The sequence below is a fragment of the Bos taurus genome, chromosome 2 (assembly GCF_002263795.3).
Source record: "Bos taurus isolate L1 Dominette 01449 registration number 42190680 breed Hereford chromosome 2, ARS-UCD2.0, whole genome shotgun sequence".
In the NCBI taxonomy this organism is placed as follows: Eukaryota; Metazoa; Chordata; class Mammalia; order Artiodactyla; family Bovidae; genus Bos; species Bos taurus.
Window position 1 is genome coordinate 127251211 of NC_037329.1, and position 22981 is coordinate 127274191.

General features: G+C 57.6%; 2 protein-coding genes across 6 annotated transcripts in view; both read right to left on the minus strand.

Annotated features, from left to right (window-relative positions):
• Positions 1-2577, minus strand: part of MTFR1L (mitochondrial fission regulator 1 like) — a 29682-nt gene extending 27105 nt beyond the window's left edge. For 2 of the 5 annotated variants that reach the window (XR_009496785.1, XM_005203092.5), the window contains exon 1: positions 2496-2568. The gene's annotated coding sequence lies outside the window, so the exon portion shown is untranslated. Of the gene's footprint in view, positions 1-996; positions 1083-1639 lie in introns of all 5 variants that reach the window. The other 3 variants (XM_015460100.3, XM_005203095.5, NM_001034332.2) reach the window with 3 other exon arrangements.
• A 2275-nt stretch (positions 2578-4852) lies between these two features.
• Positions 4853-22628, minus strand: SELENON (selenoprotein N). Its single transcript, NM_001114976.3, has 12 exons — positions 22446-22628; positions 21658-21775; positions 17576-17709; positions 14591-14803; positions 14287-14411; positions 13575-13712; positions 11897-11978; positions 11105-11293; positions 10625-10730; positions 9452-9564; positions 9261-9362; positions 4853-7847 (listed from the first exon to the last, which is right to left on the minus strand). The coding sequence occupies exons 1-12, from the start codon at positions 22626-22628 to the stop codon at positions 7677-7679; spliced, it is 1674 nt and encodes a 557-aa protein (NP_001108448.1). The 3' UTR covers positions 4853-7676.
• Positions 22629-22981: the final 353 nt, after the last annotated feature.

Here is a 22981-nt window from a genome sequence, read left to right on the forward strand (position 1 = left end):
AAACTTTTTATCCTGGCTCAGCCTTCAACTGGCTTAATAGCCTTAGGCAAGTTACTTAATCTTTCAGAATGCAGTTTCTCTGTCTGTAAGAAGACCTGTAAGAGCTGTAAGAGCTGCCACTCAGGGATATCGAGAGGGTCAATCAGTGAAATAAGATTTTAAAGTACTTAATGAACTGTTGAAACAAGACACAGATGGGCGGATTCCTCATAGCTGCCCTTGCATGGTGAGCAGCTGCAGTCAATGAACTCATTCAGTCCCTTGTTCATCAAACACTTAATACTCGCTCTGTGCCAGGACCTATGCTGGGCACTGTAGGGGCTATGGAAAGAGTAAGACACAGCCATGCTCTCAAGGAACTCATCATCTAGAAGAGAGACAGGACTCGAATACCTAATTCTACCAGAGGCTGAATATCACTGTCTAAGAAAGGCACATCATGCAGCTGGCCAGGTGAGTTCAGCTCCCTGGCCCCAAGGCCCCATAGTGAGTTCAGAGGGGCTAAGAAGGGAAAGAAAACAGCAACAATAACACAGGTTTAGGAAAAGAAGCAGAGAAGGCAATGGCACCCCACTCCAGTACTCTTGCCTGGACAATCCCATGGACGGAGGAGCCTGGTAGGCTGGAGTCCATGGGGTCGCTGAGGGTCGGACACGACTGAGCGACTTCACTTTCACTTTTCACTTTCATGCACTGGAGAAGGAAATGGCAACCCACTCCAGTGTTCTTGCCTGGAGAATCCCAGGGATGGGGGAGCCTGGTGAGCTGCCGTCTATGGGGTCGCACAGAGTTGGACACGACTGAAGTGACTTAGCAGCAGCAGCAGCAGGAAAAGGTGAAGAGATGTATAAAGAGCAGAGTATGGTAAGGCCATAAAGGTAGGGGAGGTGGGGTGCATGTCAGGTAATGGTCAGGTCTCGAGGGCTGGGAATGTTCTAGGTAAGGAGTCAGTGCAGAGCCAAGGGCAGCCTCTGAAGAGGGGTGGGCTGGACTAACCAGCTCTTTCCAGAAACCTCCCTTGGACGGTCTCTCTTCACCTCTAGGAGAGGAGGTATTACTCCGCGACACATGAGGAAAGGAAGCTAGAAAAGAGGAAGGGACGGCTTTAAGGTCACTTAGTGGCCACGGCAGTAGAAAGCACCGGAGTCTGGTCCAGATCCTCCTGCCTCCAACCTGGGTTCCATCTTCTCAGCAAAGTTCAAGACTTTTTATAAAAGTCCTTCGGTGTGCCAGGCTCTGTGCTGTCAGTGCCTGCCACAAGCTCCACACAACAGTGCTTCCCTGTGTTTCTCACTTTAGTCACTGCAGCCACTACCTCTCCAAACTTATCTCCAAACTCGGCTGGGCCTAATCCTCACGTGGCAGCCAGAGGCCTCTTTTTAGAACACATTGGGAATAGATCTCTGCCAAGCTTCAACCCCTCATGCTTGCTAGAGCCAAGAAGATAACACCAAGACTCTTCAGCATGGCCAGCAGGCCCTCCTGTCTTTCTCTCCCAGCCGACAAGGCCTCTCCACTCTGGTCCCTGCACGCTTCACCGCCACACCCGCCTTCCCCTGCCCTCCACCCACACTGGCCTTGCAGCCCCTCAATGGCCTTGTTTACTCTATTCCCTCTGCTTGAAACCCTACCAGCCTACCAGCCTCTTCCCCAAGCTCATCCTCAATTACTCCTGGAGCTCAGCTGAAGCATTGCCTGCCCTTCCCGGACGGGCGTCCCGCGTTTCCTCCGGAGCAGCAGTAACTAGATAACGGTGTAGGTTGTGCAGTTTGTCCGAAGGGCGGGACTTCCAGGTACAGCCCTAAGCCCGCTCCGTACCCGGCAGGCACTCGAGCATTTGTCAAGAAACGAACCAACAAGAACGCCGACTTAGCCTTGAACCCTGAACAAGTGTCTGCCTAGAAGACTCCCCACGGCTCGCTGGCCGCGCGCCTGGTTCCCACCGCCTCCGAGCCCGCACTGCCCTTTCCGGGTCTGCTGTCCTGGTGTTTTTACACACGGTCCCCCAGCGCCTCCCGAGCGGGGCCTGGCCGCATCATCCCGGTCCCCGCCGAGGCCGCCGCGCTCAGCGCCGTTCTGTGCCGGGGGAGGGGGAGCAGCCGCGGGGAGCTTCGTCCAGGACACGCCTCCCTTCCCCCCTCAACAGCCCGACCCGACGGGGTCAAGGTCGGCCAAGTTCTCGCCTCGGCTCGGGGGTGGTGGAGCACCCATGAACTCAAAGGCCCGGCGCCGGGTCCCGGAAGAAGCGAGGAGGCGGCAGAAACGAGAAACCTCTGGTGCGGCTGGGTGACTCGGGCGCGCAACTGCCCCCCGGGGACTCAGTTTCCCCTCAGCCGAGTGTGGCGGACAACACGAGTTCCCGCGAGAACCGGCGCGGGCCCAGCAGCCGCGGGCAGCGCACGGCGCCCGGCACTCGGCCGCGCGACACGCCGGGCCGGAGGGCCGCGCTCCCGCTCGCATTCCCGCTCCGGGGCGGCACTCGGACCTAGTCTCACCTCAGACTGCAGCTCCGGATTCACTCACCTCACGGCCCCTCCTACCACAGCGGGCCGCCCAGCCTCACTCGCCCTCACTTCCGCTGACCCACCCCCCGGAAGCGATCCCTTGCAGCTGCGCGCCGAGCCGCGGCCGCGCGCGTCTTCCGGAAGCGGGCTCTGCTGGGGGTGGGGCGAGAGAGGATCCTGCGGCCGAGGCGGGGCGGTAGAGGGTAAACGCCTGCCATAGGCCACGCCCCCCTGGGGGAAAAGTTGGTGGCACCCGGAAACCCCTGAGGTCAGTCGGCCCTTTCCTGCTCTCCACGCTTAGTCCCTATCCAACCTTTGGAAGGGATCTGTGTTGCTATTCGGCCTCCAAATTGATCGGTGTCTGCTGTCCCCACCTCGACTATAAACTTCCGAAGCTTCGCGCCGGCGTTCGAGGCTCCAGGCTTAGTGCTTGCCCCACCTCATCTCACTCTGGTTCCTTCAGTTTATTTTTTGCAAATTAATTTATTTAATTGGAGGCTAGTTACAATATTGTATTGGTTTTTGCCATACATTCACATGAATCAGCCATGGGTGTACATGTGTCCCCCATCGTGAACCCCTCTCCCACCTCCCTCTGGTTCCTTCAGTTTATGCTTCCCAGCCAAGACCCTCTACAGTCTTCTCTGCACCAAGAAATGAGCCTCTTTCTCCTCTTGACTCTTGCCCTCCAGTGCTTTGTAGCTTTCTTCTATTTTAGCTGTTGTGTATCACACACTCATACCCACCACCGTATATTGTGAGTTGGTTGATCAGATGGGTAGACTGAGAAGCAAGACACCAGAGGCATTGCAAGAGAGACCCACATTCCTTCCAGGCTCACTCACCCACTCCCTTATTGTGCTCAACGCCCCCCGCCCCAGTCTTGGTCACATGACTTGGTCACCATGGCATCCAGGCCTGGGTCACATGCCCTCCTCTGACTTCAGGGTGACTGTGCCTGGCTCCCAGGCTGCTGTTCTTTGGTCTCAAAGCTTGAAAGTCCTAGCTGCCAGGGACAGATGGGCTTCATGGTGGGGAGAATCTGTGCTGTCATACAGGCCTTCTGGTCAAACAAACTCCTTACTTTAATGCCCTATTGTTGCTCTCTTGAAATTAAAATTTTTTTTCAACAAAGGCCCTGCATTTTCATTTTGCACTGGACCCTGCAAACTATGTAGCTGGTCCTAGTCAGAGACGGTGTCCACCCTGATTCCCACCATACTGCAAATGATGAAATTTGACTTCCAGGTCCAGCCCTCTTTCCAGGATGAGAAATTGTTGCTTTAATCATCACGTTCCCATCCTGGGCAATGGCAGATCTTGCCAATCCATTCTAGCTGCCTTTCCTTGGATGTGGTAGTGCAGTCTCTCTTTTTCCTGAAGATCACTTTTACCCAGCACATGACTCTATCCCCCAGCAGCTGTGCTGGCTGCTCACAGCTGCCCCATTCTCAGAATGGAAGCCCTAACCTAATAAGTTACTCTACCTCTAAGCCTAGGAGCGACTGATACAAGGTACAAGAGGCCAGTTCAATTTGGTGGTATGGTTTAGGCTCTAGAGCCTTTCTCCTGTGATCTGGCCAAGGTTTGGCTTTCAGATTCTATTCCTGCTCAAGGTTCTTTCTTTCCCCCTTTCTTCTTCAATAGCCATGAAATTAAAAGATGCTTACTCCTTGGAAGGAAAGTTATAACCAACCTAAACAGCATATTAAAAAGGAGAGACATTACTTTGTCAACAAAGGTCTGTCTAGTCAAGGCTATGGTTTTTCCAGTAGTCATGTATGGATGTGAGAGTTGGACTGTGAAGAATGCTGAGCGCCGAAGAATTGATGCTTTTGAACCATGGTGTTGGAGAAGACTCTTGAGAGTCCCTTGGACTGCAAGGAGATCCAACCAATTCATCCTAAAGGAGATCAGTCCTGGGTGTTCTTTGGTAGGACTGATGCTGAAGCTGAAACTCCAATACTTTGGCCACCTGATGTGAAGGGCTGACTCATTTGAAAAGACCCTGATGCTGGGAAAGATTGAGGGCAGGAGGAGAAGGGGACAGCAGAGGATGAGATGGTTGGATGGCATCACCGACTCAATGGACATGGGTTTGGGTGGACCCCAGGAGTTTGTGATGGACAGGGAGGCCTGGGGTGCTGTAGTTCATGGGGTCTCAAAGAGACGGACACGACTGAGCGGCTGAACTAACTTGTTCAATCCTTCTTTTACAGGTTTTTCCTTAAGTTCACACCCTCAAAAAAAAAAAAAAAATTACCTAATGTTTATCTCAGGTTCTAAGATGACGGATTTAACTTCAGAATCTTTCTCAACACAGAACACCAGATTCTAAAAATAGTAAGTTCTCTAGGTCTATCACAAATTTATTTTAAGCAAGTTACTCAAGCCTTCTGGTGACAAATAAACTAGTCCCCAAAGGGATCCCAGCCACGCTCCCTCGTCCATCTGCCAGCTCCCGCACAGGTGGTTCAGTCACTAATTTGGCTCCTCGCAACCCCACAGACTATAGCACACCAGCCTCCTCTGTCTTTCTAGTGATTCATGTCCATTGAGTCAGTGATGCTATCTCACCCTCTGCTGCCCCCTTCTCTTTTTGCCTTCAATCTTTCCCAGCATCAGGGTCTCGTCCCATGAGTCCATTCTTTGCATCAGGTGGCCAAAGTATTGAAGCTTCACCTTCAGTATCAGTCCTTCCAATGTATATTCAGGGTTGGTTTCCTTTAGGATTGAATGGTTTGATCTCCTTGTGGTCCAAGGGCCTCTCAATTCAAAAGTTATCAATTCTCCAGCAGAGGAGTGAGATGGAGAACAGAAGAGAACAACATCGGGTCAAAGGAAAGGCACTTAGAACCACCCTAATCTCTTTAATTTTATTGTAGGACACACTGGGGACAGAGGAGGGAAGTGGAGGAGCGATGACAAGAGGGTAGCTGGGGGCCTCCCCCACCACGAGCCTTTGAACCTAGTAGGGGATCAGGCAGAGGCAGCAGGGGAGGATGCAGGAAGTGCAAGCATCACCTTCCATGGGACAAGGATCCCTCATCATGGCGTTGGCCTTCTTAGCCCAGCATGAGGGGAGGAGCCTGCTGGGTGGGAGGGCTGAATGTCTGCAGACACCAGGTGGCTAGTGGGACTGGTTACTGCCACCCATGCCTGGAAGCACTGAGACAGGCTTAGCGCCGCCCCCTCCCTGTAAGCGGCATGAAAGCGCTGCCTCCCAGGAGGGACACAAAGAACCTGGCCGAGCTTGCTGGCTCGCACCTCATTTGCTCTAGAGAAGACAGGGGAACCTGACATATTGGTTTGAAAGGCTTTCTTTTTCGCCTTGGTGAAAACAGGCAGGGGAGAGAGGTGGGAGGGACGAGACAAAACACTGCCAACATCAAGACACAGGCTGAATGTCAAGCCCACCACTGAGTCACCTTGCGCAAGTCACTTCGCTTTCCTGAGACTCAGTTCCTTCATCTACAAGACGAGAATGACGGCTATCCGCCTTGCGTCCTTTGTTGTGAGGAATAAATGAGAAAACACATGTCATCTTGACACAGTGCCTTAGACGGAGAAAGCGCTCAGTAACTAGCTATTATCGTGATACGCAATGCAACATTGAGAACAAGACTGTGAAGACTCAGTAACTAGCTATTATCGTGATACGCAATGCAACATTGAGAACAAGACTGTGAAGAAGGCTCAGTGTGGAAACTCTAGTGGCGGGCAGGGGGACTCAGGTGGGAGGCCGGGGAGTGCATCTGAGGAGATGTTTGCCTTCCTTCCCCTTTCAGGCTGAAGAGGGAGCCCCCCCCACCCCAACCCCAGTGGGGCTGGGGAGGGGCATACATAGGGGTGGGGAGGGGTCTTCGTGAAAGCCCCAGGGCTCCTCATGGGCCCAAGTGGAAGATAAGGATACAGTTGGGGGTATACGGATCCTCTGGGGACTATTTTTAAAAAGTTGGTCAAGAAGAAGGAAGAGAAGGGGGATGTTTCTTCCCACAGGAGCAACTGCAAAGACATCAAGCTGGATCCACCTAAGCTTTCAGATCCAGCCATCATGGGGCGGCTGCTAGGGGGACACCATCGTCCCCTTCTTTCTCCTCAGTGCCGGAGCTATCAAAAATACATATAAACTGTGAGAAAGTTCACATAAAAATGCTTTCTGCATGTATAAAAAAAAAGACTGGCCATGGTCAGTGGCTTGGGATATGGACTCAGCGGCCAAGGAGAGCTGGTGGCCACCCAGCGGTAGATAACCTGGTCTGGGTGGCCTGACAGCTGGGACAGCGCCTGCTCTGGGGGAGGCTGCGTTCTCTGGAAGACGTTTCTGTGGAGCTGAGGTCTGGGGTGGGAGGCGGGTGGGGGCTGTTACGGAGACAGTGGCTCCATGAGTCTCGCTGTGACCTGTGCTGGGGTAGGCCGTAGGGGAAGCTGAGGCCCTTGGCCTCAGTGGACTCCTTGTCAAGGGCAGAAGCTTCCTTCACAGTAAACCTCCCAGAGAGCAGGCCTCCAGGAAGTCCTGAAACAGGTTCTGGGGTCCTGTCGTAAGATTGGATTGAGTGGTCTGGAGAGCAGCAGGGTACAGTATGACTTCCCCTTCTGAAGGAGGGTTCTGCCCAGAGCTTCCGGAAGGCTGACGTCACCTGGGCAGGGGACCCCAGGCACAGGAGGGCAGCCAGGCAGGCCTCTGGCCTGGAAGAAGGCTCCAGACAAACAGGAGTGCTTCCTTGGCACCCCCCACCGCAGGCCAAGGCTTCTGGATGTCTCTTTTGGAAGGGGTGAAGGTAAGGAGGGGGGGAGCCTGTCTTTTTAGCACCCATTCTTCCCTATTGTTTGCCCTGCAAGGGCCGGGACTATTTGCCTGAGTGGGGTAGGTCCAAGGAGATGACCCCAGGCCATCTCTTTTGGGGTCTCAAGCAGCTACCAGAGCCAGGAATGTAGTTAAAGACTGTGGTGGCAGCCAGCGCTCAAGGTCAGCCAAGGACGCCCTGTCCACCCACCTCCGAGGCAAACCTTGGATGGCCGCCATTAGCTGACCCCGGTCCCCACGGGCAGCCTGAGAGGTGGAGCGAAAGGCTTGGTGTGTGACACATGGGAAGGCTGCTCTGGAGCTCCCGGGAGGAGAGGCCAATCCAGCTCCCTGTCCAGTTGGGGTCTCACCGGCCGGCAGGCTCACTAGGGCTGGAGGAGGGGCAGGCCGCGCCGGAGGCCCTCCTTCAGGAACTGCATGTAGGTGGCTGTGGACGGGTCTTCAAAGGTGGACGAGAAGCTGAAGACGTGGTTCTCAATGTCCTCGGGCTTCATGGACGTGATGTCCAAGAAGTAGTTGGCGTTGATGTGGTGGACCTGGGGGAAGAGCTGGGTGAGGAGAGCGGGGTGGGGGGCCCAGTGCCCCCTGCAGCCTCGACTTTCCTCGTCTGGGCTGATGACGGGCAGGCTGGGCAGCCGTGAGCACTGCTGCAACCGTTCCCCTCCTCCTCCGCTCACAGGGCTCTCAGCCTCCAGGGCTCCGCACCTCGCCCACCAGGCAAAACCTAAGGCCTTTCAATATCACCCCGCCCCCCAACCCCGCCTCTGTGCCCTTTGACCCTCTCGTCTCTGATCCTACAACCCCTGAAATCCACATTCACTTCTGTCAAAATACTTGCATGCCCAGGCCTGTGTCCCCATCAGCTTCCCACTCCAGCTAGTGAGCGCCTTAAGGGCAGGTACCCAGTAAACGAACGGGAGAGTGCAGGCGACCCACCACCCAGGCGAAGTCCTGTCTGCCCAGCTCCACCACCCGGGGCTCTGCTAGGCTGGGTCCACTGAGGGGGTCGTCCATGGACCGGTGTGAGCTGGCTGATTCCCCGAGGCCTTCCCTTCCCTGAGCCTGAGACAGAAGCTTCCCTGGTGGCTCAGCTGGTAAAGAATCTGCCTACAATGCAGAAGATCCTGGTCTGATCCCTGGGTCAGGAAGATCCCCTGGAGAATGGAGTGGAAACCCACTCCTTGCCTGGAGGATCCCATGGACAGAGGAGACTGGTGGGCTACGGTCCGTGGGGTCACAGAGTCGGTCACGACTGAGGGACTGATGCTCAGGGCCAACCCAGCTCCTGCTCCTCTGCTGCTCCCCACCTGCTGACCTCCCACCCTGCCCACCCCCCAGGACTGAAAGGAGAAGGAGCCGCTTTGCTCAGAAGAGCAAGCGATGCTGAGGCTCACAGGTGGGCGCCTGTTTTCAGAGCCAGCTATGCTTCTTTCTTGTGCGGCTTTTGCCATGTCTCTGAACCTTTCTGAGCCTCAGTTTGTAAAAATCACCATTTGTGATCATCGGTCTCGCAAAGCTTCTGTGAGACTCCTGCTTGAGGACGTGAGTGAGTGCTGTGTCAGGGGCCCTTAGGAAGAGCGGGGGTCTTGCCTCTGCCTGGGTGGTGTCAGATCCTTTCTGCTGCCACCAGGCCTGCCACCTGCCACCCCTCATCCCTGCCACGCCAGGGCTGGCTGCAATGGTCTGAGGTGAGACTTCCCTTCTGGGTCACATTCCTGTCTACTCTGCTGCCCACTGTGCCCCAGAGTGCTGCTGAGGTCCCCATTCTGAGGGAAGGTCCGACACCTGCAGGCAGGCCGAGGGGACATCAGGGGATAACTGAGGCTCGGACTGGCTAAGAGACCAGCCAGGAGGTGGCAGAGCCAGACCGGGATGATGAGGTCTGTAAGCCACAGCCCTGGCTCGCTGCTGCTTCTGCCTGCGGCCGAGGCCGGGTGGCGGGGACCTACCACAGTGCCATTGGGCAAGCAGATCATCATCTCCACGGGGAAGCTGTACTTCTCCAGGTGCAGGCCAGCCAGCTTCTGGTGGGATGGGTTCTCCTGGTTGTTCTGCAGGGACAGTTGGGTATGTTCCTGCTGCCTGGGCTCCACTGTCCCAGGGGCTCCCATGGGGCTCTTCCCACCCACCTGCTGCTCACCTGCAGGTCCTCCAGCTCCTTCACCAGGGACCAGGTGCTGATGAAGCTCTCATTGAGGAGGGCGAGGATGGGCGAACTTTCCAGGACGGTCTCCCGGAGAGTCCGCCCCGAACCTGTTCAGGTATAAGCCAGGTCAGGACCCCACATGTCTCACTGGGATCTCAATCAGCAGGAAACCTCAGGGACTACAGAACACTCTGTGCACCCAGGTGAGATGACAGTGATTCAAACAGCGCCACAGAAGAGGTACTGAATTCCTGGTAGCTGTAATTAACATCAGTAACATACTGGAATCCTGGGCTGAGACTTGGTGTTGGGCCCCACCTGGCCCAGGGGCTTGCAGACAGCTTCTTAAATCCACTAAATACTGCCCCAGGGCCTTTGCACAGACTATCCTTCTATTTATCTAAAACACTTCCTCCTGTCACTCGACAAACCCTTACTCATCCTTCAGAGTCTCAGCTTGTGTCACTCTTTCAAGTAAGCCTTCCCTGACCCCCAGTTACACACTCTTGGGCCACTCTGGACCTTGCCTTGTGTAAACTTGCCACACTTGTGGTGTCTGCCTTCTGCACACACTGCGTGCTCCCTGAGCCCAGGGACCGCTTCTGACTTCCTCGATGCAGGATGCCCAGCACCTAGCCTAGGGCTAGGCACAGGAGGTATCCGGGATGTTTGTCGATTGGCTGGACAAGGGCTGGGGCACTGTTTGCTCCTCTTTGTAACCCCCGTCAGGCACTCAGAGAATTCTGCACCAGGGGGTCTTTGGAGTATTTTTCTGATTAAGTGAAAAGTGTCCAGGCTTTGGCACTATTTTTCTCTGACTTGTGTGCAACACTTTCCAGAGCACGGACACTTTCACATCTGTTTTCACAACGGTGGGAGGTAAAGTATGTTGTCCTCTTATTGCTGAGAAAACTGAGGTCTGGGAAGGAAAATCACTTGGCCAAAGCCTCCTGGCTGAAGATGGCAGAGCTGGACTCCTTCTCCAGAGTCCAGCAGCTTCCTCGGAGCTCAGCACAGCACCCCAGAGCCCTCAACGCACCTCCCTGCCCCATGCGGTCCTCAAGCAACCTCGGGCTCTGAGAGCAGAGTCCCGTGGTCTCAGAGCCCCCTGCGCCCACAAGGAGTGACGCCGCCCCCTCTACCCGCAGACTGGCGGGGTCTCCTCACCTCAGCAGGACTGGTCGTCCAGGGCCCCCCACAGCAGGATTGAGTGCACCAGCTTGTTCTTGGCCTTGGCTTGGTCAAAGGCCTCGGTGAACGGCAGGTAGGTGACCTGGGGCCAAGTGGGGACAGAGAGAAGCTCTTGTGTGCGGCAGGGCCCCACTGCAGGGGCTGAGTGTGATGTGCATGTAGGTGTGTGTGTGTTTGTAGTGGATATACGTGTATGTGCACGTATGCACATGTATGGATATGTGTACATATGCATGGACGTTTGTTGTGTGTGTGAGATGCTGAGCCAGAGCATGGCTCCGCCAAGTTCTGAAAGACAAAGGGGTGGCTCCCCGGCCCAGGCTGAGCCCCACAGGGAGGCAGCCTGAGCCACAAGCCCTGCCTGGCACTCGGTGCCCAGGGCCCACCTGCCGCTCCTCAGCTCTCCTCCCAGCCCCAGGAAGCCCGCCCCTGCCTGTGCCCACTGTCCCGCCTCACCTTCTTGAAGGGGTACATGGCCACCTCCAGGCGCCGGGCTGCCTCCTCCCAGCTCAGCTCCTGCTGCCACTGGATCTCCTCAAATACAAACTGGAGGGGCTCCCCTGAGGGCAGGCGGCTGTCGATCAGGTTGCCATCCTCGTCCAGGATCACGGAGGGCACCGAGGGGCCCAGCGCCTCCAGCTCCATCTGGGCCAGGGGTCAGTGAGGGATGTCTCAGTGAGGGGCAAGAGTCCTCCAGGGGCCCCGAGAGACCCTCAGAGACATGCCATTCATTGTAGAGGCGGGGAGACAGGCCCAGGGAAGGGCAGAGTCCAGTCAAGGCTGTGTACAGAGCCCACTGTCCAGCCAGGGCTCCACCGTGGGAAGCCGGCTGGGGCCCAAGGCAGCTGCTGGACTCCGCGTGCAGGAATACGTGTCCTCTCAGGATCCTGCTTTGCCTGCCAGGAGCTCTGTCACTCCCTGTCCTGAGGCTCCTAGCCAGCTGGGTATCCGTGCAGCCAGGCTGAGAGACCCTGTGGCAGGGTTCTGCCTCCAAGCCCCACCTTCCAACCTGAGGCTTCCTGGGTGGCTCAGTGGTAAAGAACCCCCCTGCCAACTCAGGAGATGCAGGAGACCCAGGTTCGATTCCTGGGTCTGGAAGATCTCCTGGAAGAGGAATGGCAACCCACTCCAGTATTCTTGCCTGGGAAATCCCATAGACAGAGGAGCCACCGGGCTACAGTCTATGGGGTCGCAAAGAGTCGGACGCGACTACGACTAACCACGTGAAGGGACCACCTGTGCGCTCACCTGGGGTATGTAGCCGATGTCCACCTCCATGTTGCTGCTCTCACTGGCCCCGTACAGCCACTCCATGTCCACGTTCAGAGACCTGGAGACGGGAGAGGGCGCCCAGGGCACAACGCCATCATCAAAGCCCATCAGATGTCAGACTTGATCTCACCGAAAGCCTGACGCTGGCCCCATTTTATAGATGAGGACGCTGAGACTCAGCAGGGTGAACCCAAGGTCTCAGAGCCACTGGGATGCTGACGGCAGAGCCTGGGACCTTTTCTTTCCAGGCTGCCTCTTCTAAAGGCACTAGGACCACACCACCCTCCACCAACCCAGGCCTGTAGTGTACAAAGGGCTTCTACATCCACGGCTCAGGCACTGCCCCCAACCCATGACTCTTAGAGGCAGCGGTCATCAGTGCCTCCCCCAGCACCTCAAGTTGGGCAGGAGTGAAAAACGGGTACTGTCCTCTCGCTGCAGGCCTCCTCCACTGTCTCCAGTGGGAAGTCTGGCCTGATCATGTGCAACCTGCAGATCCACCACATGAGGGCGCCCCAGGACAGGCTACCAACCACCTTGGGCCGGTGAAGCAGGCACTCCACCGCCCCCTTCTGCTCCTTGTTTCATCCAATCCAGGACCCCACCTCCACCCCTGGGCTGGGGGCAGACGTGCCCTGGGCTGAGCCCCCGCAGCACAGGGACTTGCTTGCTGAGCAAGGGAGAGGAGGGCCGGTCTTTCCTCATCATTTTCCCATGGGCCCCTCGTTGCCCTCGGTAACCCTGAATGAGGATGGCAAGTCGCTCCTGGTCCTGAGTTCTCTTCCCAGGCTGTCCCGGCGACCCTCGCACTCCTGTCTAGGACCCAGCCGCCCATCTAAAAGATGAGGAAACTGAGGCCTGGAGGGGCCCAGGGTCTTGCCCACAGCCACTGGTGTTACAGCTGAGACAGCTCTGGGCCATTCGGCTCCCAGCCCGGGTACCGTCCTGGTACAGAGTCACTCAGGTCCCCCTGAGCTTGCCATCTGGGATAAAGCTGGAAAGGCTCTCTGCATCCCCCCAACAAGAGGCTGACCCTGAGCAGGTGAAGCAGGTGGAGCAGGCAGGCAGGCAGGTGGAGCAGGCAGGCAGGCAGGTGGCTGGCATTGAGCCCTTCCAGAAGCCACCCCTAGTCCCCACCCAGGGTCTAGGGTAGCAACTGCAGGCAAGGAGGGCCTGCCCCTTAGGTCTCTGCGTGTGCTGTTCCCTCTGCCTGGCTAAACCCTCCTCAGCCCCCAGGTCGCTGCACAGATGTCCCTTCCTTTGGGAAGGCTTCCTGCACCCCCACCAGTCAGGTCCCTGCCCACCTGCCAGCCTTTCCCTAGGGTGCCAGGGCAAGGTGTGGTCACGGGTTTGTCAGCAGAATGAGCAGGGGTGGGGGGCTCCAGCTTCAGGGAGGGGCTGCGGGCTGCTGGCTTGGGTTCCAGCACAGAGCTGGCTGGTCACTCCATCATCCCAAAAGCATGTCCCAGGTGCTGCCTGGGATGATGGAATGACCACCTCCCTGCCCCCAACCACCTCATACTGCCTCCTCCGAGGTCAGCTCCAGGTGCCTCCCAAGAGGAAGGGCTCTGGGGAGAGACTGAGGGGGGCTGAACTCTGGGAGCTGGCGGGGGCACACGTGAGCAGGATGCTAGGGTGGGATGGAGGCTCTCACCTGTGGTTGGGCACGAAGAGCCGGAAGTCACGGACATGGGTGGCATCTTTGGAGAGGACGACGTGGCCGGTGAACTGGCCGGGGGAGAACCAGAAGGGGAAGTCGGGGGGCTCGCTGAGCTGGAACTCGGCATGGATGCTGGAGGGAAAAGACCTGGCTGGGAGTGGGTCCCCTGGCGGAGCAGAGCTTGCCTGCCCACCCCCTTCTGCCCCAAAGCCTGGAACCCACGCAGGGATGGCCAGACTCTGGGTGGGGCAGAGGGCTGGGCAGGGGGCGGAGGAGTGTGTGGGGCAGGGAGAGGGGAGGCCCTCAAGGCGCTGCCCTACCTTCAGGGCCCAGTTTCCCCGCGCCTTCCCTGGAAGCCTAGCTGACCCTCCTCTGAGCTCTCACAGCCTCTCCAGGGGCTGTGTGACCTGGTGTCACAGCTCTTACGCACCCCCTTCCATGTGGATGACAGTGACGGCCATCAGCCCCATGCTAAAGCACACTCAGCACTTCTCCCTTCCTCCTGGAGGAAGTCACCCCTTCCCTGGTGCATGAGGAGGAATGTGAGGCTCAGAGAGCAAAGCTGTTTGGCCAGGCCCGCAGGGCAGTAAGTGGTGGTGATGGGGTGGCGGGGTCTGGCCCTGGCTCCCGGGGCTGTACCCTTCCGTGCTGCCCTGGAGTCCCAGGCCCAGGTGAAAACAGGGATGGGGCTGCCAGGACCCCTCACCGGAACATCACGGTGTAATAGAAGTCGCTGATGGCGGTCAGGCAGGCCACGGCCCCCTGAGGGGCAAAACGGGTCTTCACGAAGGGCCGTGGGTGGAACATGCTCAGGAGCCGGTGGATGATGACCTGCGGGGAAGGCAGTGGGTCCCGGGGTTGGCTTGCGGGGACCCGGCTCCCCTGGGTGAGTGTCGGCCCTGGACCAGGGGTGGGGCCAGACGGAGGCAGGAGTGCAGGATGCGGGGCAGGCCGGCGGCCTTGGGGTCCAGGTGCGGGGCTGGGGCATGGGGCCATGGGGCTGCCCTCACCTCCTTGCCCTTGGGTGGCGGTGGGTAGAAGCGGTTGTTGGACAGGTAGCCAGTGAAGACACTCAGCTCACTGGGGATGATCCACCAGGGCTCGCCTAGCTCCACGTGGCCCTGGGGCGGGAGGAAGGGCCGGAAGTGGCGGGCGGCAAACACGGCACTCGGCGAGGCTGCCGTGGTCCAGTTGCGGAGGCCAGACAGGGCCAGGCGGGAGACCTGGGGCAGGGAGACCGTCAGTGCGCTGGGGCACTGAGAACCTCCCAGGCCGCCTGGAGGTCTCCTCGAGCCCTGAGCCAACCCCCAAACCCAGAAACAGAGGCTCTGGGAGGTTCCTGCTCTGGTCAGGACGGGGTGAGTCTGGCGGGTACCGTCCTGCCAGAGCTGAGGCTCACTTCGCCTCCCCCAGCCCCTAGCCTGGGAAGCGGTGCCCCTGCGGCCCCTCGGGTCCAGCCCAGGCCAGACACCTCTTGCGAGGACAGGGGAGTCGAGGCAGCAGCAGGGTCACCTAGGACTGGAATGGGGGGTTCTGGGGGGGCTCTGTGTGTAGGCCCTGACTGCCTCTTCCCGCCTTCCAAGCCCAGGTCCCACTTCCCTTGTGCATAAGCCAGCAGACCAACCCCAGGTGCCCCCACCCCACCCCGGGCTTCATCACCCCTCCACCTGCCCTGCTTTCTGCTCTCTAAGCTCCCTCTCCAAGTCTCCTCCCTGCAGCTAACGTCCTGGGTGACAAGAATTCAGGAGTCTGTCGGGGGAGCAGCAGCCACCTTTGGGTGAAATCTCTAGGGTCAGGGGCAGGATGAGACCACAGAGGAGGGGGAGGAAGGGCACCGCTACTTCAAGTGTAGTCTGGGCCATGCTGGCTGGGCACCCCGGGCACAAGGCCTCCCTGAACCGTTTCCTCATCAGTAATCCACCCCAGTGCTGTCGGATAAGTGACGGGCAGGAGAGGAGGCAGGTCAGACTACGCAGGCCTAGAACAGGAGGCGGCCATGGACCATGCAGGTCCCCTGGTCAGAGCCCCACCTTCAGTGGCTCTTCCCTGCCCTTATGGGTCACCAAAAGCAGCTGCCATGGCAGTGAGTGCCTGGCCCCGCTCAGGGATCCCAGCCGCCAGAGAGCTGTCCCACCTTTGACAGTAACAAGTCCCCTCCTCCACCTCCCTGGTGAGGGACCCTGGGCTCAAGGAGACTTGAGAGGTGGGGCTTAGGGAGCAGAAAACAGGGCAGGCAGAGAGGGTAAGGAAGCCCAGGGTGCGGCAGGGGCACCGGGCTTATGGTCTGCTGGCTTAGGCACAAGCTGAGATGATGGAGGAGAGTTCTCAAAGCAGCTCACAGGCAGGTTCTCAAAGCAGGGCTGGCTGAGTGGGGCCAGGCGGAGCCTGTCTGCCTGCTGGTCCTGCTCACAGGCTGCGGAGCTCTTGGGGAGCAGCCTGCAAGGTGGGGCCTGAGCTAGGGAGGCAGGGCTGGGGTCTTCCAGACCCCACCTCCCCTGTCAGTGCAGGTGGGCCCCTGCACCTATTCTCCCCACTCGGTGGGAGGGACTCATCCGCTTAGACAGCACTCCAGCCCGTCAATGGCGGACCTTCTCCACCCAGACCGTGCTGGACTCTCCCCTGGACGTCCTCAAGGACCTCAACTCCAGCAGTCCAGACTGACCCCACACCCTCCCTACCAGACCCGCGCCCCTCCTCCAGCCCCCATCAGGAGATGGGTCTCCCACGCACCTGGCCACCAGCCAGAAGCCTGAGATACCCCAACCACCCCTCCCACCCCCTTCCTTTAGGAGCCCTGCGCTGCCTTTCTGTCCTCCCAGCATCCCTCGGGCGGTCCTTCTTTTCCATCACCAAGGCCTCCCCTTCCCCCTTCCTGTCTTCCCGTCCCTCCTGGGAACTGGTCTTCTTCTCTTCCATTTCTCCCCAGCTGCCAGCCTGGAAAGCCTAGATCTGATGAGGGATGTCTCCTATTTCAAAACACACTATGGTATTTGGCTGCTGCAGAATGAAGGCCAAAGTCAGGCAACTGAGCCCTGGGCCATCAGGCAACTTCTCTTCCAGTCCCACTGATGGGGATGCCCCTACCTGGGGTCCAGTCACCCCCTCTCTCTGCCCTTGGGGTCCTGCCAGGCATCTCCTGCCTTCAGGCCTTTGTCTGTGCTGAAGTGATGGTTCAGCTGAGACACAAAGGCTGAGCAGGTGTGGGCCAGACAAAGAGAAAAGGTGTTCTTGGTCGAGGGACCAGCATGTGAGCTGGCTCACAGGTGGAGGGAAGGCTGGACACCTGGAGCCGTGGACAGCTGAGAGGAGAGGGCAGGGGCGTGAGCAGGAAAGGCGGCAGGGCCTGGGGATGCCAGATCCTGGGAAGGCTTGAGACCTTGTCCACAGGGCCTTGGGTTCAGGTGGGGCTGGTTAGGATGGCACTTGTCAGGGTCATTCCCCACCCCAGAGCCCCTACCAGGGCCTAAACTTCAGATCCAGTTCATCGGAGCTCAAGAGAGCACCTGTCAGGGGCCAAGTACTGTGCTAGGGGCCTGGGGATGCACAGATGTGTGTCACAGGCCTTGCCCTGAGGAAATCGCAGCCTTGGAGTGGAAGACTGACCTGTAGAAAGTAATGATCATAAGCAAGGTGGCTGCATCAGCATGGTCTCTAGTATACCAGCTATTTCCTCCAGCCAGATCCTCCCTACCCTGTGGACACCGGCCTGAGCCCTCCTCCCCTGCAGTTGCTGTCAGAAGTCATTCCCTCTAGGGAGCCATCTGGGTCACAGGTTCATGCTCATCCCTCCTAGCTCCCCTACCAGACCGGGGGCCTGGACGGTGGGCACAGGGCCTGGCATGCTGGGTGCACAGAGGGCACTGGATAAAGGAAGGCAGGAAGGGAGGAAAGACGAGCAGAGCACAGACCACTCTCAGGAGGCGAGTACACACAGATGGTCCCCCATCTCTGGTCCTGTCTCTGGGAGGTCCCCTGCCCCTCCTGCCCCAACTTACCCCTAGGAACCCATCTTTGCTCTTGGTCATGGACTCTGGGAGCAGAGGCTGGAATCGGGCTTCTATGGTGAGAGTCTCCTCGCTGGGGTCAGGGGGCAGCTCCTCCTCCTCGTAGTTGGCCGTAGGAGTAGACCCTATGAGACACAGGCCACCAGAGAGGGGTCCTCCCTTAGACGGCAGGGCCTTACTTCCTAGGATGTCCGCATGGGCCAGTGATTAAGGAAGCCATGCTTGGGAGGGATGGGGTGGGAGGTTGTAACAGGTAACAATCACCAAAGTAACAATATAGATTACATCGTTTATCAAACATATACAAATAAATTGTATATGTATTGGGCTAGCCCAAAAGTTATTTGATTCTCCCATAACATCTTACAAGGCTTCCCTTTTAGCTCAGTTGGTAAAGAATCTGCCTGCAGTGCAGGAGACCCGGGTTCAATCCCTGGGTTGGGAAGATCCCCTGGAGAAGGAAATGGCAACCCACTCCAGTATCCTTGCCTGGAACATCTCATGGACAGAGGAGCCTGGAGAGCTGCAGTCCATGGGGTCGCAAAGAGTCGGGCATCATTGAGCGACTAACACTTATTACATCTTACAGGAAAACTTGAACGAACTTTTGGGCCAACCCAATATGATATACCGGAGAAGGCAATGGCACCCCACTCCAGTACTCTTGCTTGGAAAATCCCATGGATGGAGGAGCCTGGTGGGCTGCAGTCCATGGGGTCGCTAAGAGTTGGACACGACTGAGCGGCTTCACTTTCACTTTTCACTTTCATGCATTGGAGAAGGAAGTGGCAACCCACTCCAGTGTTCTTGCCTGGAGAATCCCAGGGACGGGGGAGCCTGGTGGGCTGCCATCTATGGGGTCGCACAGAGTCGGACACGACCGAAGTGACTCAGCAGCAGCAGCAGCAATCTGATATACAAAGTGTACGTATAATGTATACAACATAGTATATCCCGCATATACAATCTCTCCTGTATATATCACATTTTGGCTTCACAGTAGTCCTGTGAGCAATATTATTAAGTCCATGTTACAAATGAGAAACTGGAGGCTCAGAGGGTTGAAGTCACTTCCCAAGGACACACAGCCAGGCCAGGCTGGCTGGTCCCCTTCCCTCAGCCCATCTCTGGGGTGAGGTCAGCTCTATTTCCTGGACCATTTGGGGCAAATCCCTCAGCCCTTCTGGGTTTCCTACATGAGAGATGGAGCCCATGCTACTATGCATGTCCGGTCTTGGGGGCCTCATGGAGAAGCAAGGGCTGCTCGGGGAGGTCAGGCAACGTGGAATCAGGCAATCTTTGGTGTCACAGAAAGAGCGCTGGTCCTGAAGTCAGGAGACCCGCTTCTCCCTGATTTCCTGGGTGGCCCGTTTCCCCATGGGTATAAGGAGGGGCTGGACTGACAGGAGCTGAACTTGATTCATTGGATCTCTTCCTGCTCAGAGACCTGCCAAGTCTGTAGTCCTTCAAGGGTGGAGGGAGTCAGGATGAAGGCTTAGGGGGGTGGCTAGTAGCAGGGAGGGGCCCCATGACGCAGATAACGGAATGAAGCATGGGTGGGTCTCGCCACGACTGCTCTCTTGGGGGCAGAGACCATTGCTTGGCATTTGTTGATGGACGGGCAGACTGGATGGGTACATTCAAAGGAGTGCTTACCCAGGAATCACTGGAATCACCAGGATGCCTTTTTAAACTACAGATGCCCAGAACCCCCTGAGTCAGACCTACTGGGTCAGTCTTCAGGGGCTAGAACCTGGAGAAAATGTGCTTTTGATTAGCCCCCCACCCCCTACCCCCAGTGGCTTCTGATGGAAACCCCTGTTCTAAAGCATCCCAGTTACTTCTGCATTTCTAAGTCAAGGCAACAAAATTTCCAAACAGCAATCTGGAAACCTCAGAGGAACAGAGCAACAGGAATATGTAGGGTTATTGGTCAGCTTGCTTATCCAATCATATTACTGTCATCACAGGTAATTCTGAATAATAATGCCATGCATTTTGTGGCTCTTTGGTTTTTAAATAAAAATTGTATTTCCTGACTTATATGTAAACTTTGCTCACTATAGACAACTTGTAAAAATGTTAAGCTACGAAGCAGAAAATTCGGCATACATGACTGTACCACCTAGAGAGGACTGTTTGCCTCTATTTCCTACTTAGATTTGGTGTTTCTTTTTGGTTTTATTTTTTGTTCATCTGACAACTTGGTCCAGTTTTGTACTCGCAGTGGCTCAGGTGGTAACGGAGGGAGAGATTATTTTCCCCGATGGAGAAAAAGATTTGTGTAAAAAAACTAAAGCATCCCCAAGCTCAGCAAGCTTGGCCAACATGTCATTATGAGGGAACTCTGGCTCTCTAGGTGCAGAAAAGGACAAGGATGTGGCTGTGTGGCTGCTTGGAGAAGTGCGTGCAAAATACGAAGTCAAAGCAAACCCGCCCGGGACTGACCTGTGTACTTGCCCATCTGCTTTCATGACAGAACCTGACTGCCCCGGGAGGCACTGACATGTCTGCTCCACCAATTAGCATTTTTCATCTGACTCTTCTCCTCTGACAGGGACTGCAGGCCACCGGGCCGGGACTAAGCTGACCTACCCAACCCCATCCTGAGACACAGAAAGCCCATCTCAGACCTCGGGCGCTTACTTGCCTGAGAGCAGCTGGCGTCTCTGTCTTTTCCATCTATTGACCTACTTATACCAGGCGATCTGGGTAACAAGTAGATGCCCAAGATCAGAAGTTCAAGAAACGTCACAAGATATGGACACAGAGGTTAGGGTGGTGATGGAGCGGTGGGAGAGACATTTTATAATTCATTAGAATGCTTTAGCTCATCTTTACAACCTAAATAAAATTACATCCAGGCAAAAACAGGTGACAAAGTAGGATAGGAATCTGACAGTTCCCCAGGAAGGTTTAATATTTAGTAGTAATAGCAATAGCTCCTGTCTATTGATTATCCAGGCTTCCCGGGTGGTGCAGTGGTAAAGAATCTGCCTGCCAATGCAGGAGATGAAGGAGACTCGAGTTCAATCCCCAGGCTGGGAAGATCCCTTGGAGTAGGAAACGGCAACCCACTCTAGTATGCTTGCCTGGAAAATTCCATGGACAGAGGAACCTGGCAGGTTACAGTCTGCTGCTGCTGCTGCTAAGTCACTTCAGTCGTGTCCGACTCTGTGTGACCCCATAGACGGCAGCCCACCAGGCTCCCCCATCCCTGGGATTCTCCAGGCAAGAACACTGGAGTGGGTTGCCATTTCCGTCTCCAATGCATGAAAGTGAAAAGTGAAAGTGAAGTCGCTCAGTCGTGTCTGACTCTTCGTGACCCCATGGACTGCAGCCTACCGGGCTCCTCCATCCATGGGATTTTCCAGGCAAGAGTACTGGAGTGGGGTGCTATCGCCTTCCCCAGGCTACAGTCCACAGGGTCGCAAAGAGTCAGACACGACAGAGCACACATACCATGCCATTGACTATCCACTGCATACTGGGCACTTTGCAGACGTTTTCTCTAATCCTCAAATCAGCTAGTGCAGGACCTGAAGACAGAAGCTCCCTAAACCTCGCCCTACACCCTCCTCGCACCCTCCTTTCCCTCCTGGGCAGGCTGGAGAGGCTTCCTGCTCCCCAGTCTCTCAAACTATACACATTAGGATCAGGTCAGCATCCATCTCACAGGCACTGCTAAGAGATAACTCAGAAGGTGCTTAAAGTGAGTCTGGTCCTGGGAAAGCGGTCCGAGAATGTTAGCTTGTAATATTCACCTGTGAGGAGAACAGGCTTGGGCGTGTGTGTGTGTGTCTATGTGTGTGTGTGCGTGTGTGTCTGTGTGTCTCTGTGTGTGTGTCTGTGTATGTATCTGTATCTGTGTGTGTGTCTGTGTGTGTGTGTGTTTGTCTGTATGTACTCATGGTGAGGCAGCTTGCCCAAACCACCCACTAGAAAGTATCTCTGAAGCCCAGGGCAGCTTCCTCCTACTCCAGGCAGTCCTCCTGCTCAGAGCAGACACAGGGCAAGAACCAGAGGGCGGTGCCCCAGGTCCCTCCTCCTGGGTCCCCAGCCCCTCCTGGTACCTGTCAGCTTCTCAGCGATGGGCTTGAACTCCTCGGGGCTGATGTACATGTCCCGGTCAGTGTCCAGGGAGGAGAAGAGGAAGAGGCCTTCTGTCCCCAGGGTTTTCAGTGCTGAATCCTGCTTGGGAGGAGGCGCTGGGTTGAGCAACCGGATACCCACTGGTATCCCAAACCGCTTTCGCCACCACCTTCCTGAGTTCTTTCAGCCCATCCATCTCCCAAACATCTGTCCAAATGCCACTTCTGCACGCCCCAGAGCCCAGGTCCCCGCGTTCCCATCCCTCTGGGTCCCTGTTACACTCCCAGCCTTCGTCCACTGTCCACTCTCCGAGTGCCCGATTCGTATCCGGATCCATCTAGAGTCACCCTCTTGGTCCACCCATCGTCCTCCCTGGACTCCCCTCCCCGCTGTCCCAGCGCCCCCGGCCCCGCCCGCCCGGATGCTCGGGTCCCAGCCTCTCTCAGTGCTTTGTCTGCGGTGAACTGTTCTAGCGCCCATCCGCCCGCTCCCTTAGGAGCCGTCCCAGCCCCGGCCTCGCTCGGGGCCAGTCTGCTCACCCCCGCATCAGTCCTTCATAGCCCGCCCGCTTTCTGGAGCCCCCCTTTTCCTTCCTGGCCGCCCTCCCGGCCCTCCGGCCCCGTCCCCCTCCGGTCAGGCTGCCCTCCCATCCCCGCCCCGTCCCCCACCGCCCCCGGCCCCTCGGAGCCCTGCCCGTCGGTGAGCCCCGCCGCCCGGGCCCACTCGAGTGTCCCCGGCCGGCCGCCGCGCCCTCCCCGCCGACTCGGACCTGCCTCGCGGCCGCCTGGGCCTCGCTGTAGCGGGCGAAGGCCCGGGCGGCGGCGGCGGCCGCGGCGGCGGCGAGCAGGGCCCCCAGCAGCGCCAGGGCGCGGGCGCGGCGCGGCGGGGGCGCGGGCGGCGCGGCGGGGCCGGAGCCCGGAGGCCCGCGCTCGCCCGGCCGGGTCCGGCCCATGGCGGCGGCTCCGGGCGGGGTGGCCGCGGACGCGGAGCCGCGGCGGCGCGGGCGCGGGCGGGGCCGGGGCCGGGGCCGGGCCTGGGCGCCGGGGCGGGACGGGCTGGGGCCCTCGGTCCGGCGCACGGCGGCGCTGCTGACTCGCGAGTGCAGGGAGGGAGGCGCGCCGGGGCCCCTGCTCCACACACACCTCCCTGCCGTCCGGCGGTGTCTCCTTCCTTCTCTTTTCTCTCCCCGAACGAAACCAGGCCTCCGCGTCCCGCCTAGCCTGGAGGAGCCCGGGAGCACTTCCAGGCTGAGCACCGGGAGGAGATGCGAGGGAAGCCAGAGGCGGGTCGGGTACCCACTCTCCC